We start from the raw sequence: 18,383 nt of genomic DNA on the forward strand, positions 1-18,383 counted from the left end.
GCCAGAACTTTGTCGCAGGAAAATCCTGCCTCAAGGCATGTTGGATGCGAGCCAGGGTAGGTAAATCGCAGTGAATCGCGTTCACAACGTTGGCGTTGATGATCTCTTTAACGGATTCAACAAGCAAGTCCTTGTTATTAAAATTGATGATATGACGAGTTCTATTTCCAAAGACTATGAAATCTCGCCGAAGCGGTTGGTCCGCTTCTTCCAAAATAATTTGGTTTCTAAAGCAGTTAAGAGGTTTATCTGTGGTATCTATGGTGTACGAGAGTGAAAGCTCACTATGCACCGTAGCCGCGTCAGACTGGGCTTCAGCCTCTAAGTTATTCAGGGGTTGCCTTGATAATGCGTCAGCTACCAGGTTTTGTTTTCCGGGTGTGTAAAATACTTTCCCGTTGTTCTCATCAATGAATGCTTTCCATCGCTTGATTTTAGCGTTGGTATTTTTGTCGGATACCGCATACGTGAGAAGAAGATCCGTACCTCATTGTTACCGTACAGGTAATTCTGGAGTTTGCCTATTGCCCAGACTATCGCCAATAATTCTCTTTCGTTTGTGGCGTAGTTCAGCTCGCAGTCTTTTAGCGTGCGTGAAATCATAGTAATAGGTCTTTTATTTTGGGACAGTACCGCGCCTATTCCACTCGCTGAGGCGTCAGTGGTTAAGTCAAACGGTGATTTGAAATCAGGGTATGTCAATATGACATCTTCGGATGCCAAAATGTTACGAAGGTGGTCGAATGCATTGCGCTGGGTTTCATTAAACCTGACAGCTACTTTTTTCGACATATTCTTGCTGACCGTCCCGTTTTCCCCTTTGAGGATGGCGGTCAGAGGTCTAGCAATAGATGCAAAGTTTTTTACAAAGCTTCTGTAATAGCTCGCCAGGCCTAGGAAGGACCTGAGGCTAAACAGATTTTTTGGTTCTGGGAACTCTTTTATTGCCCTAACCTTTTCTGGGTCTGTTTTTGTCCCTCCTCTGGTAACAATGAACCCTAGGAATTCAACGCTCTCTTTAAAGAACTTTGTTTTTTCTCGTGCCACCCTCATGTTGGCATCGAGTAGGCCCTTAAGCACCGTGTCAATATGCTTGACATGTTCCGTTTCGTTTTCGGAAAAGATGATAACATCGTCAACGTAGACGTAGCATATTTTGCCGATTTCTTCCCGCAGCACATCGTCGATGGCTCTTTGGAAAATACTCCCTGCGTTTTTTAGGCCGAAGGGTAGTCGGCAGAATTCGTACTTCCCACCATTAACTGAGAACGAGGTTTTCTCTCTGTCCTTTTCAGCCAGGTATATTTGCACCGTAGCCGCGTCAGACTGGGCTTCAGCCTCTAAGTTATTCAGGGGTTGCCTTGATAATGCGTCAGCTACCAGGTTTTGTTTTCCGGGTGTGTAAAATACTTTCCCGTTGTTCTCATCAATGAATGCTTTCCATCGCTTGATTTTAGCGTTGGTATTTTTGTCGGATACCGCATACGTGAGAGGCTGGTGGTCTGTGAAGATCCGTACCTCATTGTTACCGTACAGGTAATTCTGGAGTTTGCCTATTGCCCAGACTATCGCCAATAATTCTCTTTCGTTTGTGGCGTAGTTCAGCTCGCAGTCTTTTAGCGTGGGTGAAATCATAGTAATAGGTCTTTTATTTTGGGACAGTACCGCGCCTATTCCACTCGCTGAGGCGTCAGTGGTTAAGTCAAACGGTGATTTGAAATCAGGGTATGTCAATATGACATCTTCGGATGCCAAAATGTTACGAAGGTGGTCGAATGCATTGCGCTGGGTTTCATTAAACCTGACAGCTACTTTTTCGACATATTCTTGCTGACCGTCCCGTTTTCCCCTTTGAGGATGGCGGTCAGAGGTCTAGCAATAGATGCAAAGTTTTTTACAAAGCTTCTGTAATAGCTCGCCAGGCCTAGGAAGGACCTGAGGCTAAACAGATTTTTTGGTTCTGGGAACTCTTTTATTGCCCTAACCTTTTCTGGGTCTGTTTTTGTCCCTCCTCTGGTAACAATGAACCCTAGGAATTCAACGCTCTCTTTAAAGAACTTTGTTTTTTCTCGTGCCACCCTCATGTTGGCATCGAGTAGGCGCTTAAGCACCGTGTCAATATGCTTGACATGTTCCGTTTCGTTTTCGGAAAAGATGATAACATCGTCAACGTAGACGTAGCATATTTTGCCGATTTCTTCCCGCAGCACATCGTCGATGGCTCTTTGGAAAATACTCCCTGCGTTTTTTAGGCCGAAGGGTAGTCGGCAGAATTCGTACTTCCCACCATTAACTGAGAACAAGGTTTTCTCTCTGTCCTTTTCAGCCAGGTATATTTGGTGGTACCCTGACTTCAGGTCTAGGGTAGTAAAAAATTTGGCTTTTCCCAAGTTCGCTAGAATCATGGGTATGCTCGGCATGGGATAGCGATCGGCGACTGTTCGCTCGTTCAGCTTCCTGAAATCGATTACTAATCGCTTCTTTCTACTGCCATTATCATCAGTCCCTTTTTTATCAACTACCCAGGCAGGGCTGTTGTATGGGGATCTGGACGGCCTGATTATGCCGTTTTGCAGCAGTTCTTTGATTTCGTTGTTTACAAAGTCTGCTGCCCCCATAGGGTAGGGGTATAACTTGGAGTAGACAGGTTCGTCACTCGTAGTTCGAATAGTAGCGATGACCGATGTGTTGAAGGTGAGCGCCTCGTTAGAGGTTGAAAACACCTTAATTCTTTTCAGAATAGTTATTTTGAATTCGGCTTTAGCCGAACTTGGCACCACTATGTCATCGATTTTTGTGAAATTGACATTTTGACAGTCAAAAAATTTGAGCTTTTCAGTGACATTTGCGTATTTTATCACGCTGCTGCCTAGGTCCAATGCTACTCCCGCTCGCGTTAGCGAATCGAAGCCTATTATAGCATCGAACGTGCTCAATGTATCCAAGAGGAAAAATGGGACGTCTAGTCCAAAAATGCGCATTATGCACTTGTATTTGACATCACTGGAGCCGTGAATAGAGCTCACAGTGAAGGGGGTTTCGACCGGCATTACGTTTCTTAGCTCCTTTACGGGCTTCACGTAATTTTTTGCCGCCCCGGTGTCGATGAGAATTTTTATTGATTTGCCAGCCAACTGTCGCTCGACGAACGGCAGTCGGGAACGCTCCCTAAAAAATGGAGGAGGTCGTTAAGCTCGGCGGAGTCGCTATCTCCCTCGATGGTGGCAACCTCGGCCTCAGCTGTGGTGGCATAATCCGTCGCCTCCTGTTGGGGTTGGGCTATATTGTTGACGCGTTGGCGTCTTTGGTCTGATTGACGCTGGGACGAGTTCTGCCTTTTGTAGTTGTTGTTATTTTGAGGCTTTCCCCAGCTTGTTTCTTGTCTAAATCTAGCCGTTGAGGGGTCTACCTCCATGGGTTGAACTTTATCCTGGTCTAGTGGCTCAGTATCCCTGTGCTTTGGCCAGGGATTGTTCTCATGAGATTTATTTTGGTTTTGTTTAGGGACAAAGTGCGGATTCTTATCCTCGCCTCTCCATTGCTTTCCCTGACTCTTACTATTGCGCCTGTTGCCCTCATTGCAATGGGACTTGTCTTCTATAGCTTTCGCGTAGGATGCCGCGAACGCACTTCTCTCAATGCTGTTCTCGGCCTCTCGCGCTAACGCTAGTGCAGACGGAAGGTCTTTGGGTTGTGCTGGCAGCACGAGTGACTTGAGTGGTCTTTTAAGCCCTGCAATGAATGCATGAAGGGCATCATCCCTAACCTCCTTATTTAGGATAGTTGCTGTGTCCGAGTTATGTGACATGACTATTTTGTTAGTGACAAGCGTGAGTTTCCTCTCGACCTCGTCATAGTATGCCATAAGATCGGAGTCTCCTTGCCGAACCATTTCTAAATTTTGCCGCAGCACTCTCAAGGACGTTTTGTCCGCATATGTGCAATCTAGTCTGGCTATAATTGCATCGAAGCTTAGCACTGTATTGTGGGACGTGAGTAGTGACCGAGCGGGTCCGCAAATTTTGTTTTTAATTATGACCACGGCCTCGTAGTGTGCCTCGCTGGTTCTGGGAACTCTTTTATTGCCCTAACCTTTTCTGGGTCTGTTTTTGTCCCTCCTCTGGTAACAATGAACCCTAGGAATTCAACGCTCTCTTTAAAGAACTTTGTTTTTTCTCGTGCCACCCTCATGTTGGCATCGAGTAGGCGCTTAAGCACCGTGTCAATATGCTTGACATGTTCCGTTTCGTTTTCGGAAAAGATGATAACATCGTCAACGTAGACGTAGCATATTTTGCCGATTTCTTCCCGCAGCACATCGTCGATGGCTCTTTGGAAAATACTCCCTGCGTTTTTTAGGCCGAAGGGTAGTCGGCAGAATTCGTACTTCCCACCATTAACTGAGAACGAGGTTTTCTCTCTGTCCTTTTCAGCCAGGTATATTTGCACCGTAGCCGCGTCAGACTGGGCTTCAGCCTCTAAGTTATTCAGGGGTTGCCTTGATAATGCGTCAGCTACCAGGTTTTGTTTTCCGGGTGTGTAAAATACTTTCCCGTTGTTCTCATCAATGAATGCTTTCCATCGCTTGATTTTAGCGTTGGTATTTTTGTCGGATACCGCATACGTGAGAGGCTGGTGGTCTGTGAAGATCCGTACCTCATTGTTACCGTACAGGTAATTCTGGAGTTTGCCTATTGCCCAGACTATCGCCAATAATTCTCTTTCGTTTGTGGCGTAGTTCAGCTCGCAGTCTTTTAGCGTGGGTGAAATCATAGTAATAGGTCTTTTATTTTGGGACAGTACCGCGCCTATTCCACTCGCTGAGGCGTCAGTGGTTAAGTCAAACGGTGATTTGAAATCAGGGTATGTCAATATGACATCTTCGGATGCCAAAATGTTACGAAGGTGGTCGAATGCATTGCGCTGGGTTTCATTAAACCTGACAGCTACTTTTTTCGACATATTCTTGCTGACCGTCCCGTTTTCCCCTTTGAGGATGGCGGTCAGAGGTCTAGCAATAGATGCAAAGTTTTTTACAAAGCTTCTGTAATAGCTCGCCAGGCCTAGGAAGGACCTGAGGCTAAACAGATTTTTTGGTTCTGGGAACTCTTTTATTGCCCTAACCTTTTCTGGGTCTGTTTTTGTCCCTCCTCTGGTAACAATGAACCCTAGGAATTCAACGCTCTCTTTAAAGAACTTTGTTTTTTCTCGTGCCACCCTCATGTTGGCATCGAGTAGGCGCTTAAGCACCGTGTCAATATGCTTGACATGTTCCGTTTCGTTTTCGGAAAAGATGATAACATCGTCAACGTAGACGTAGCATATTTTGCCGATTTCTTCCCGCAGCACATCGTCGATGGCTCTTTGGAAAATACTCCCTGCGTTTTTTAGGCCGAAGGGTAGTCGGCAGAATTCGTACTTCCCACCATTAACTGAGAACAAGGTTTTCTCTCTGTCCTTTTCAGCCAGGTATATTTGGTGGTACCCTGACTTCAGGTCTAGGGTAGTAAAAAATTTGGCTTTTCCCAAGTTCGCTAGAATCATGGCTATGCTCGGCATGGGATAGCGATCGGCGACTGTTCGCTCGTTCAGCTTCCTGAAATCGATTACTAATCGCTTCTTTCTACTGCCATTATCATCAGTCCCTTTTTTATCAACTACCCAGGCAGGGCTGTTGTATGGGGATCTGGACGGCCTGATTATGCCGTTTTGCAGCAGTTCTTTGATTTCGTTGTTTACAAAGTCTGCTGCCCCCATAGGGTAGGGGTATAACTTGGAGTAGACAGGTTCGTCACTCGTAGTTCGAATAGTAGCGATGACCGATGTGTTGAAGGTGAGCGCCTCGTTAGAGGTTGAAAACACCTTAATTCTTTTCAGAATAGTTATTTTGAATTCGGCTTTAGCCGAACTTGGTACCACTATGTCATCGATTTTTGTGAAATTGACATTTTGACAGTCAAAAAATTTGAGCTTTTCAGTGACATTTGCGTATTTTATCACGCTGCTGCCTAGGTCCAATGCTACTCCCGCTCGCGTTAGCGAATCGAAGCCTATTATAGCATCGAACGTGCTCAATGTATCCAAGAGGTAAAATGGGACGTCTAGTCCAAAAATGCGCATTATGCACTTGTATTTGACATCACTGGAGCCGTGAATAGAGCTCACAGTGAAGGGGGTTTCGACCGGCATTACGTTTCTTAGCTCCTTTACGGGCTTCACGTAATTTTTTGCCGCCCCGGTGTCGATGAGAATTTTTATTGATTTGCCAGCCAACTGTCGCTCGACGAACGGCAGTCGGGAACGCTCCCTAAAAAATGGAGGAGGTCGTTAAGCTCGGCGGAGTCGCTATCTCCCTCGATGGTGGCAACCTCGGCCTCAGCTGTGGTGGCATAATCCGTCGCCTCCTGTTGGGGTTGGGCTATATTGTTGACGCGTTGGCGTCTTTGGTCTGATTGACGCTGGGACGAGTTCTGCCTTTTGTAGTTGTTGTTATTTTGAGGCTTTCCCCAGCTTGTTTCTTGTCTAAATCTAGCCGTTGAGGGGTCTACCTCCATGGGTTGAACTTTATCCTGGTCTAGTGGCTCAGTATCCCTGTGCTTTGGCCAGGGATTGTTCTCATGAGATTTATTTTGGTTTTGTTTAGGGACAAAGTGCGGATTCTTATCCTCGCCTCTCCATTGCTTTCCCTGACTCTTACTATTGCGCCTGTTGCCCTCATTGCAATGGGACTTGTCTTCTATAGCTTTCGCGTAGGATGCCGCGAACGCACTTCTCTCAATGCTGTTCTCGGCCTCTCGCGCTAACGCTAGTGCAGACGGAAGGTCTTTGGGTTGTGCTGGCAGCACGAGTGACTTGAGTGGTCTTTTAAGCCCTGCAATGAATGCATGAAGGGCATCATCCCTAACCTCCTTATTTAGGATAGTTGCTGTGTCCGAGTTATGTGACATGACTATTTTGTTAGTGACAAGCGTGAGTTTCCTCTCGACCTCGTCATAGTATGCCATAAGATCGGAGTCTCCTTGCCGAACCATTTCTAAATTTTGCCGCAGCACTCTCAAGGACGTTTTGTCCGCATATGTGCAATCTAGTCTGGCTATAATTGCATCCCACTGTATTGTGGGACGTGAGTAGTGACCGAGCGGGTCCGCAAATTTTGTTTTTAATTATGACCACGGCCTCGTAGTGTGCCTCGCTGCCGTCGTATTTCTTAAATACCTCATAGGCATCTGATGCAGCTTGCCTCCACGAAACATACTCATCGTGTTTTCCACTGAACGTTGGCAGAGACTTTACTATGTCCAACTTGACATCGCATCTTACTGCAGGGTTTGGTACTACTCTTTTGTAGACCTCCACCTGCGGCGCTTGGACTGACAGCGCGCTAACCTGTGTTCTAACCGCATCTAATTCTGTGGCGAAATCGATTCTTAACCGCTCCTCTTGTTCGCTAAGAGCGGCGCTGACCGCATTTGCGACAATCGCTTGGACCATTTCTGCGTTCATTTCTGGTTGATCTGTGTCCCTAACTTCGGGGCGAAATCCTACTTCTTCGCTACTTTCGCTATCGTCGCTATCAATTTCCTGTTTTACTTCTCTATACTCCCAACTCATTGGCAGTTAAAGGGCGCGAGGTAGATACGAGGATTTGACGATTGGGCTCAAGACAAAAGGTTTCAACGGGCCACTTTGGTGATGTAAAGTCGAAAAATGTAGCGAAAAATAATAGATCGTCACCTAAAACACAAAGATGTTGGATTAATTTGTCCCAAGAATAAAATTAAAATACAGAACGGTGACAACAAGTATAGGTTAATTCGACTGGGTATATTATTAGCACAGACACACTGGATAACTTTGGTACGAAACTCAATATAAGCACAGTAGGTAAATTTGTAACAAACACAAGGAGAAAAACGACTGGGCCCTCTGAATGCGTATAGAAACCAACCTTAACAAAGAAATACAATATTCCTTTGCATAATTAAATCGTATAAATGTCGATCGCCTTGGCACCAGTGTGCGTTATTTGAGACGTATGATTTCTTTTATTATAATGCACTTAAAAAAATCCAGATCGAACAAAATTAAATCAACACGCAGAACATGGAAGTGTATTGTAATTTAATATTTTAATAATTTATTCACATAAAAATTGCCAGTACGAGTGTACGTAACTTGAGTTATATGTATATTTTTTATTTGCCACGCCCTCATAAAAATCTGAATTAGAAATCGAAAATCGAGTCACTTTTTATACGTAAAAAATTCCTATTGCTGGGCGTAGGAAATTGTATGGCATATGTGTGTTGTGTATGTGTAGACCTTGGCTATTGTCGGCGCTCAGCTACTTACATAATTTACAACTTCAGGGGTGGGATTCGAATATTAGTAATAATATTAATCCGTTGGGCGCCAATCATTTAAATGTCCGTGCCGGCTGGCGGATCCTCCGCGGCAGGGGTAGAGCCGGTAGGTGATAAATCCGTAGGGGGGTGGCAGTAGAATACTGCCCGCTGATTGATTGTTGGCGGCCACCAAGATTGGCAGCCACAGCGGAGTCGGGTGGTAGCTTCGACTCCTTTGCTTCTTCCGAAGTATACGGTGGGAGATACTTATCTCCGATGTCACGGCCCTTAAGGCACGATAACCAAATTCAATAATCAAAATAATGTAACGGCTAAGGCCGGAGTTTTATGAACGAGCTGGAGCTCTTTATTTCAAATCCAAATTAAAAACTGAACTTAAGATTGAACAAAAGCTCATGCATAGCCGGATGCCCGTGGCAGACCGCTGACCTTGCACATTTTGCAGAAGTCATACGATCGTTTTCAGCCAATGAAAAGGAGCCACGGCTCGGAATGGTACAATGTGCTGGCTCAGCTCTAGGGCCAATAAGTCGGACCCGATTTAGGGTGGACCATGCATGAGGGAGAAATGTAATAATAATATTGATAATAATAAAAAGTGATTAATACTAGGGAATGACAAACATGATAAATGATTAATATTAATAAGGTAAGTAAGAACTGTCCTGCTCAGCCTAAGCTGGGGGTCGGTTGTTAACTTACACACACGTGCTCACATGCGCATTCTATTTTTAGATTTTTACGCTCTCAACATTGTGCGAGCGCGCTGAGAGCGAGAGAGGATAGAAGAGGAGAGAGAGATCGTTCGTCAGCGGTGGAAGATGGACAGGGGACACCGCTTTTTCGTGACAGTCATAAAATGGTTTTACTCCGTCCATACTCAGATCGTCGAATACTGTCCGCCAGTAATGAGAGAGAGCGAGAGGTAAACAGCTGGCGTTCACTTTTCGTCAAGGGTTTTTTTCACCTCGGTCCTCAAATCGACGAAAAATACCAGAAAATTGCATAGCATTGCCAGTCTGCGGAAATAAACTTTGGGTGAACCCTAGCGAAAAGAATAAAAAATTTAATCTTTTGGCGTGCGTTTCTCACTGAACATTTTAAAAAATTAAGGGAAAAATTAAAAAAGCACGCAAAAGTCGATTGGAGGAGTTTACATGTGAGGACAAAATAACATTAATACCATCTGGGGTGCCTCTTGTCAGGGCAAAATATTTCTTGGGTCAAAAATAAACGAAAAAAATCATAAAAGTGCAGCTATGAACTTTAAATTAGCAAATAATTATCAGTATATTAAAAAAAAACAACTGTTAAATTTAAATTGTATTGTTTTTTAATGTATTTGTACAGCGGCAGTTTTATCTTGCCAAAGTGAGTTGAGAATATCTTTTTAAGGCTCTTTCCCCAAAAAAGATATTTGAATTTTAACTGCTTTTCAACAAACTCAGCTGACTGATAGTACGACCGTATCACGCTTAATTCTGATGAACTCTCGAACTTTTGCTCACACTGGAAAGATTAAAGTTTTTACGCTAGCTTACTCGTTTGTCGATCTGAGTACTAAGCTAAAACGCGCCTGAAAAAGTTTCACTTTAAAAAATATAATCTATTGAAGTGTCTGTTGACAGAAATTAGTGCTTCCTAGATCCAAAATTAACGAAAAACCAAAAAAAACGAGGACGGAAGCTAACTTCGGCAAGCCGAAGTTTTAATACCCTTGCAGACTTTGCCAAAATTGCTAATCGACGTTATTCTTTTCGCTAGGGTTCACCCAAAGTTCATTTCCGCAGACTGGCAACGCTATGCAATTTTCTGGTATTTTTTTTGTCGATCTGAGTACCGACGTGAAAAAAAGGCCGACGTGAAATAAAGGCCAAGGAAAAAGGCCAATTTAAATTTAACAGTTGTTTTTTTTTAATTTACTGATAATTATTTGCTAATTTAAAGTTCATAGCTGCACTTTTATTGTGTTTTTTTCGTACATTCTGGACCTAAAAAACATTTTGCTCTGACAAGAGGCACCCCAGATAGTATTAATGTTATTTTGTCCTCACATGTAAACACCTGCAATCGACTTTTGTGAGTTTTTTGAGTTTTTCCCTCCATTTCTTATAATGTTCAGTGAGAAGCGCACGCCAAAAGATTAAATTTTTTAATATTTTCGCTAGGGTTCACCCAAAGTTCATTTCCGCAGACTGGCAACGCTATGGAATTTTCTGGTATTTTTTTCGTCGATCAGGGGACCGACGTGAAAAAAAGGCCCGACGAAAAGTGAACGCCAGCTGTTTGCCTCTCGCTCTCTCTCATGAGTGGCGTACGGTTTTCATCGATCTGGATACTAGGCTTACAGCGGCAGACTAATATAAAAACATTCCGTGCCTTTACTCCTGTTCCTTTTTCGACACCAATCGACTGTCGCTATTTTGACGGTCAACTGTATATAATGCCGGATAATATTTTGTATCGTTATCGGTTCCGTCACACTTGTATACAAGCTGTTTTATGTCTCTGGAGGATTTATTTTCTAAATTGATATAAATGGATCTGTATGACGATATAGACACCAAGCCCCGAGCTAGCCAAATTGATGGCTGGTCCTCTGGCATTAAAATGTTGCAGACCCAGCTGGCAGTAAAGAAAGCCGTCAAAAAACCCGTAAGTAGCGCCAGCAATTCGCGTCGATCCTATCTTTTCAATTTATTCACAACAGTTAATGACGCCGGTGGTCAATTTAAGAGCCAAACGCCTTGCCGAGCCAGAAGCCAGATATTTTGATTCAGTGGCGGTCGTGCTTGCCAAGCCCATAATCACTGGCAAAGCCCTACTTCCCGTGCTGGAATGTGCCAGCAAGGACGACTGGGACTTCTCGGACGAGTACGATCCGCAGTGGCCAAATGAATACGAAAAATTAAAGGAGAGCACTAAACCCAGCGAGAAGTCCCGAGCTAGCTCCAGCGGAGGGGGGACCAATAGGGAAGAACGTGATAAGGACAGGGATCGGGAGCGGAAACGCGGTCGGATCGGACGTCGAGAAGGTCACAAAGACGATGTCTCACCGCCAAATATAAATTTTAGCGGGTTTGGCCAGCTACAAAGCGCTGATGACTTGTACAGTCCGCCCGCTGCGGGCTCTGTAGCTAAGCTGGGAGGGGGTGCCGCCATTGCTCCTCCTCCTTCACTTCAAGAGATATCAATAGAGAGTGGAGATGGATTCTCTAACGTTACCATACCGTATTCGGCAAGCTCAGTAGCGGCCAAAATAATGGCTAAATACGGCTTCAAGGATGGCCAAGGCCTCGGAAAGTCTGAGCAGGGTATGTCAATAGCCCTGCAAGTGGAAAAGACTTCCAAACGGGGTGGTCGCATCATTCACGAGAAAGACGTATTTCTGCCTCCCCTGTCCCTGTCCCCACCTGCGATTGGCTCCCCAACTGGATTAAGTCCCGGTCATCACGGGATGCCACCTCCTTACATACCAGGCCCAGCGGCTACCAGCGGTGATACCGAGCCCAGCATCACAGAAATCATGAAATCCCCAAGCAAGGTTGTTCTTCTTCGCAACATGGTCGGGCCCGGAGACGTTGATGAAGACTTGGAGCCGGAGGTGAAGGACGAGTGCAACACTAAATACGGGGAAGTTAACAGCGTCATTATTCACGAAGCGTTCGGAACAGTGCCAGAAGATGCCGTTAAGATATTTGTGGAGTTTAAACGCATTGAAAGCGCTATAAAAGGTTGCTATATTTTCATTCGATTGGTATAAATTAGCTAATTCTTTGATTCACAGCTGTGGTGGACCTAAATGGGCGCTTTTTTGGAGGCCGTCAAGTACGAGCGGTTTTTTATAACTATGATAAGTTCAAATGTTATCAATTAAATTAGCATAAGCATAACGAATAAGGAGTGTTATCTCAGTATAGAAAAGGTCTCAAAACTTCGATTTATTTAATTTAAATCGTTTTTAGTAATTGTTAAATTTAAAAATTTGAAAATGTGTATGTGGTTTCCATTTGCCATTGCAGTAAAATAAATTTGGTTACTGCACTTAAAATTATTCAAAATAAGAAACGATCGATTTGTATTCGGTTTTGATTGACTGTTTTAATAATCATTCAATTATTGATAAAAAAGTATAAGCAAAAAAAAAAGAAACAACAAAGCGGAATGGTGCACTGTAAAAGCCAATTGATTTTGTCATATTAAATTTGTTTTTAAATTTAAATCATAACAGCTTAATACCGTCTTCCAACAGAGATCCATCCACCATCTGTTGAACGGATGGTCTATAAGGTTTTGCCGTTCCGAAAATTCCCAGTTTGTTTCCCATTCAAATTTGACGGACTCATTTATGCGATAGTAGTCTTTTGGAGCAACTCTGAGTTCTTCTTCTTGACAGTGAAAACTGAAACATTCACTACAAAAACGTAAAGCCTAGTATCCAGATCGATGAAAACCGTACGCCACTCATGAGAGAGAGCAAGAGGCAAACAGCTGGCGTTCACTTTTCGTCAGGCTTTTTTTCACGTCGGTACTCAGATCAACTAAAAAAATACCAGAAAATTTCATAGCGTTGCCAGTCTGCTGAAATTAACTTTGGGTGAACCCTAGCGAAAAGAATAAAATATGTAATCTTTTGGCGTGCGCTTCTCACTGAACATTTTAATATATGGAAGGAAAAACTCAAAAAACTAGCAAAAGTCGATGGCAGGAGTTTACATGTGAAGACAAAATAACATTAATACTATCTGGGGTGCCTCTTGTCAGAGCAAAATGTTTTTTAGGTCCAGAATGCACGAAAAAACACAATAAAAGTGCAGCTATGAACATTAAATTAGCAAATAATTATCAGTAAATTAAAAAAACAACTGTTAAATTTAAACTGTATTGTTTTTTAATTTCTTTGTACAGCGGCAGACTTGTCTTGCCAAGTTATTTGATTATATCTTTTAAAGGCTCTTTCCCGCAAATACGATATTTGAATTTCAACTGCTTGTCAACAAACCCAGCTGATTGACATTACGACCGTAGCACGCTTAAATCTGATGAACTATCAAACTTTTGGTCACACTGGAAAGATTAAAGTTTGGATACTAGGCTTTATCCAGATCGACAAACGATTACGCTAGCGTAAAACTTTAATCTTTCCAGTGTGACCAAAAGTTTGATAGTTCATCAGATTTAAGCGTGCTACGGTCGTACTGTCAATCAACTGGGTTTGTTGACAAGCAGTTAAAATTTAAATATCGTATTTGCGGCAAAGAGCCTTTAAAAACTATTATCAAATACCTTGGCAAGACAAGTCTGCCGCTGTACAAAGAAATTAAAAAACAATTAAAATACTATTTAAATTTAACAGTTGTTTTTTTTTAATTTACTGATAATTATTTGCTAATTTAAAGTACATAGCTGCACTTTTATTGTGTTTTTTCGTACATTCTGGACCTAAAAACATTTTGCTCGGACAAGAGGCACCCCAGATAGTATTAATGTTATTTTGTCTTCACATGAAAACACCTGCAATAGACTTTTGCGAGTTTTTTGAGTTTTTCCCTCCATTTCTTATAATGTTCAGTGAGAAGCGCACGCCAAAAGATTAAATTTTTTAATCTTTTCCGCTAGGGTTCACCCAAAGTTAATTTCCGCAGACTGGCAACGCTATGGAATTTTCTGGTATTTTTTTCGTCGATCAGGAGACCGACGTGAAAAAAAGGCCTGACGAAAAGTGAACGCCAGCTGTTTGCTTCTCGCTCTCTCTCATGACTGGCGTACGGTTTTCGTCCATCTGGATACTAGGCTTAATAGGCTTAAACAATAATGACGGGAAACTTTTCAAAAAGGATGGCCCCAAATCAAAAAATGATGTTTATACTTGTAATAATTAATTATCCATCCGTGTGGCAGCATTAAAGCCTAGTATCCAGATCGACAAACGATTACGCTAGCGTAAAAACTTTAATCTTTCCAGTGTGACCAAAGTTTCGAGAGTTCATCAGATTTAAGCGTGCTACGGTCGTACTGTCAATCAGCTGGGTTTGTTGACAAACAGTTAAAATTCAAATATCGTATATGCGGGAAAGAGCCTTTAAAAGATATTATCAAATACCTTGGCAAGACAAGTGTCCCGCTGTACAAAGAAATTAAAAAACAATACAATTTAAATTTAACAGTTGTTTTTTTTAATTTACTGATAATTATTTGCTAATTTAAAGTTCATAGCTGCACTTTTATTGAGTTTTTTCGTACATTCTGGACCTAAAAAACATTTTGCTCGGACAAGAGGCACCCCAAATAGTATTAATGTTATTTTGTCCTCACATGTAAACACCTGCAATCGACTTTTGTGAGTTTTTTGAGTTTTTCCCTCCATTTCTTATAATGTTCAGTGAGAAGCGCACGCCAAAAGATTAAATTTTTTAATCTTTTCGCTAGGGTTCACCCAAAGTTCATTTCCGCAGACTGGCAACGCTATGGAATTTTCTGGTATTTTTTTCGTCGATCGGGGGACCGACGTGAAAAAAAGGCCCGACGAAAAGTGAACGCCAGCTGTTTGCCTCTCGCTCTCTCTCATGACTGGAGTACGGTTTTCGTCGATCTGGATACTAGGCTTAAGAATTGCTGCACTTTTTCCTAGGCGCATACCGTAATCACAACATGGAGCAGGACACCTTGGTGAACGAGAGTAGGTCCCGAGACTAGGGATGTCAAAAATATATCGATATTTCTTGCAAAGAAATATATTTATATCGTGATATTTTATTTGCCAAAAATCAAAATACCGATACTAGAATTCGATATTTTTTGATAATTGCATATCTTTCTCTCATGTCCCAGTCGGTGTGAGGCATGCTAATGTATGCCTCCGGTGGAATTTTGGTACTCCCAGAAAGACAATTTACCAAATCTTTCGAGTGTTGCACTAAGCTACCTAATGACCCCGGGTAGCTCAGTGTCGTTAGAGCGGTTAGCGTCGGCTATTAAGTGCGCTGTCTGCGACACACCCAGCCGCATGACCGACCGTCACATAACGGAAAGAGTATTTTTAAAATCCATATGCAAAGACTTATGAAACTAATAAAATAACAAATGTATCAAAGCGTTTATTATTTTTTATATTTTTCTAGTGCTTTTACTTTAGGCCAAAAGTCTTGTTTCCTTGTTGTTAGCTTATTTACGCGTCTAAAGTTTTGAAATATCAAAAATATCTGATATATCGATATTTTTTGGCGAAATATTAAATATCATATCAATATTTTTCTAAAGGAAAATATATCAGAGATACTTTTTGAAGGTATGACCAGGAAGCCTCTGCAGCGGAAGTCAACGCCCAGGCAGGAAGCAAAGGTGGACAACAAGGCCGAGCTTGTGGAAATAGCGCTCGAGAATGGCTGGAGGAGCAGCTGGCGCAGACCACCGAGATCATGTCATTGAATTGCGCTTGGCTGTCTGCCATATGAAATTATAATAAAACAAAATATAAACATATATGTATATATTTAATGAACTTGATTTGGTACCATTTAGACAATATTGGGCAATAGCTGTTCATATTTTTTTTGCAGGCTGGCAGACATATTAATCCGATTTGGTTATTCGCGTAGATCACTTGCAGTCTGTTACCAAGTATCATTTATAGCGCTGTTGTGCTCATTTTAAATGTTCTGCAAAATGCAACAGGCTAGAATGATTAGCCACAGCTGTTATCGGATAGTTGTTGGAGGATGTAGTCTGTGGGAATAGGAGTTTTACATACATATGTCAAAAATTCCAACTTTTTCTAAAATAATTATTTGCTAATTTAAAGATCATAGCTGCACTTTTATTGTGTTTTTCGTACATTCTTGACCTAAAAAACATTTTGCTCTGACAAGAGGCACCCCATATAGTATTAATGTTATTTTGAAAGAGGCAAACAGCTGGCTTTCACTTTTCGTCAACGTTTTTTTTCACCTCGGTCCTCAGATCGACGAAAAAAAAAACCAGAAAATTGCATAGCGTTGCCAGACTGCGGAAACGAACTTTGGGTGAACCCTAGTGAAAAAATAAAAAAATTTAAGCCTAGTACTCATATCGACAAACGAGTATGCTAGCGTAAAACTTTAATCTTTCCAGTGTGACCAAAAGTTTGATAGTTCATCAGATTTAAGCGTGCTACGGTCGTACTGTCAATCAGCTGGGCTTGTTGACAAGCAGTTAAAATTCAAATATCGTATTTGCGGGAAAGAGCCTTTAAAAGATATAATCAAATACCTTGGCAAGACAAGTCTGCCGCTGTACAAAGAAATTAAAAAACAATACAATTTAAATTTAACAGTTGTTTTTTTAATTTACTGATAATTATTTGCCAATTTTAAGTTCATAGCTGCACTTTTATTGTGTTTTTCATACATTCTTGATCTAAAAAACATTTTGCTCTGACAAGAGGCACCCCAGATAGTATTAAAGATATTTTGTCCTCACATGTAAACTCCTGCAATCGACTTTTGCGAGTTTTTTGAGTTTTTCCCTCCATTTCTTATAATGTTCAGTGAGAAGCGCACTCCAAAAGCTTAGTATCCAGATCGACAAACGTTTACGCTAGCGTAAAACTTTAATCTTTCCAGTGTGACCAAAATTTTGAGAGTTCATCAGAAGAAATTAAAAAACAATACAATATAAATTTAACAGTTGTTTTTTTTTAATTTAATGATAATTGTTTGCTAATTTAAAGTTCATAGCTGCACTTTTATTGTGTTTTTCGTACATTCTGGACCTAAAAAACAATTTGCTCTGACAAGAGGCACCCCAGATAGTATTAATGTTATTTTGTCCTCACATGTTAATTTTTTAATCTTTTCGCTAGGGTTCAGCCTAGTATCCACTTCGACGTAAACCGTACGCCAGTCATGAGAGAGAGCGAGAGGCAAACAGCTGGCGTTCACTTTTCGTCGGGCCTTTTTTTCACTTCGGTCTCCTGATCGACGAAAAAAATACCAGAAAATTGCATAGCGTTGCCAGTCTGCGGAAATGAACTTTGGGTGAACCCTAGCGGAAAGATTAAAAAATTTAATCTTTTGGCGTGCGCTTCTCACTGAACATTATAAGAAGTGGAGGGAAAAACTCAAAAAACTCACAAAAGTCGATTGCAGGTGTTTACATGTGAGGACAAAATAACATGAATACTATCTGGGGTGCCTCTTGTCAGAACAAAATGTTTTTTAGGTCCAGAATGTACGAAAAAACACAATAAAAGTGCAGCTATGAACTTTAAATAAGCAAATAATTATCATAAAATTAAAAAAACAACTGTTAAATTTAAATTGTGTTGTTTTTTAACTTCTTTGTACAGCGGCAGACTTGTCTTGCCAAGGTATTTGATAATATCTTTTAAAGGCTCTTTCCCGCAAATATGATATTTGAATTTTAACTGCTTGTCAACAAACCCAGCTGATTGTCAGTACGACCGTAGCACGCTTAAATCCGATGAACTCTCGAAATTTTGGTCACACTGGAAAGATTAAAGTTTTTACGCTAGCATACTCGTTTGTCGATCTGGATACTAGGCTTTCACCCAAAGTTAATTTCCGCAGACTGGCAACGCTATGGAGTTTTCGGGTATTTTTTCGTCGATCAGGGGACCGACGTGAAAAAAAAGGCCCGACAAAAAGTGAACGCCAGCTGTTTACCTCACGCTCTCTCTCATGACTGGCGAACAGTTTATGTCGATGTGAGAACTAGGCTTTAATCTTTTGGCGTGCACTTCTCACTAAACAAATTTAAAAAAAACAACTGTTAAATTTAAATGGTATTGTTATTTTAATTTCTTTGTACATCGGCAGACTTATCTTGATAATATATTTGAAAGTCTCTTTCCCGCTAATACGATATTTGAATTTTAACTGCTTGTCAACAAACCCAGCTGACTTCAATCTATTCAGTGTGACCAAAATTTCAAGAGTTCATCAGAATTAAGCGTGCTACGGTCGTACTGTCAATCAGCTGGGTTTATTGACAAGCAGTTTAAATTAAAATATCGTATTT

The 18,383-nt window shown here is 41.7% G+C and overlaps 2 protein-coding genes across 2 annotated transcripts; one reads left to right on the top strand and one right to left on the bottom strand.

The window, feature by feature from the left end:
• Positions 1-247: 247 nt before the first annotated feature.
• Positions 248-6,189, bottom strand: LOC123037921. Its single transcript, XM_044460777.1, is given in 4 exon segments — positions 248-1,811; positions 1,814-3,172; positions 3,175-4,087; positions 4,186-6,189. Coding segments are annotated over 4 exon segments (5,730 nt in total). The 3' UTR covers positions 248-357.
• Positions 6,190-10,814: 4,625 nt separating this feature from the next.
• Positions 10,815-12,430, top strand: LOC108048960 (splicing factor 45). Its single transcript, XM_017129938.2, has 3 exons — positions 10,815-11,021; positions 11,077-12,100; positions 12,154-12,430. The coding sequence occupies exons 1-3, from the start codon at positions 10,905-10,907 to the stop codon at positions 12,246-12,248; spliced, it is 1,236 nt and encodes a 411-aa protein (XP_016985427.1). The 5' UTR covers positions 10,815-10,904; the 3' UTR covers positions 12,249-12,430.
• Positions 12,431-18,383: the final 5,953 nt, after the last annotated feature.

This window comes from Drosophila rhopaloa, unplaced genomic scaffold (assembly GCF_018152115.1).
Source record: "Drosophila rhopaloa isolate 14029-0021.01 unplaced genomic scaffold, ASM1815211v1 contig_218, whole genome shotgun sequence".
NCBI classification, from domain to species: domain Eukaryota; kingdom Metazoa; phylum Arthropoda; class Insecta; order Diptera; family Drosophilidae; genus Drosophila; species Drosophila rhopaloa.

Coding starts and splice junctions, on each gene's coding strand:
- LOC108048960 (XM_017129938.2), top strand. CDS start 10,905: ATGGATCTGTATGACGATATAGACACCAAGCCCCGAGCTAGCCAAATT. Junction 11,022..11,076: donor AGAAAGCCGTCAAAAAACCC/GTAAGTAGCGCC, acceptor TATTCACAACAG/TTAATGACGCCGGTGGTCAA. Junction 12,101..12,153: donor CATTGAAAGCGCTATAAAAG/GTTGCTATATTT, acceptor TTTGATTCACAG/CTGTGGTGGACCTAAATGGG.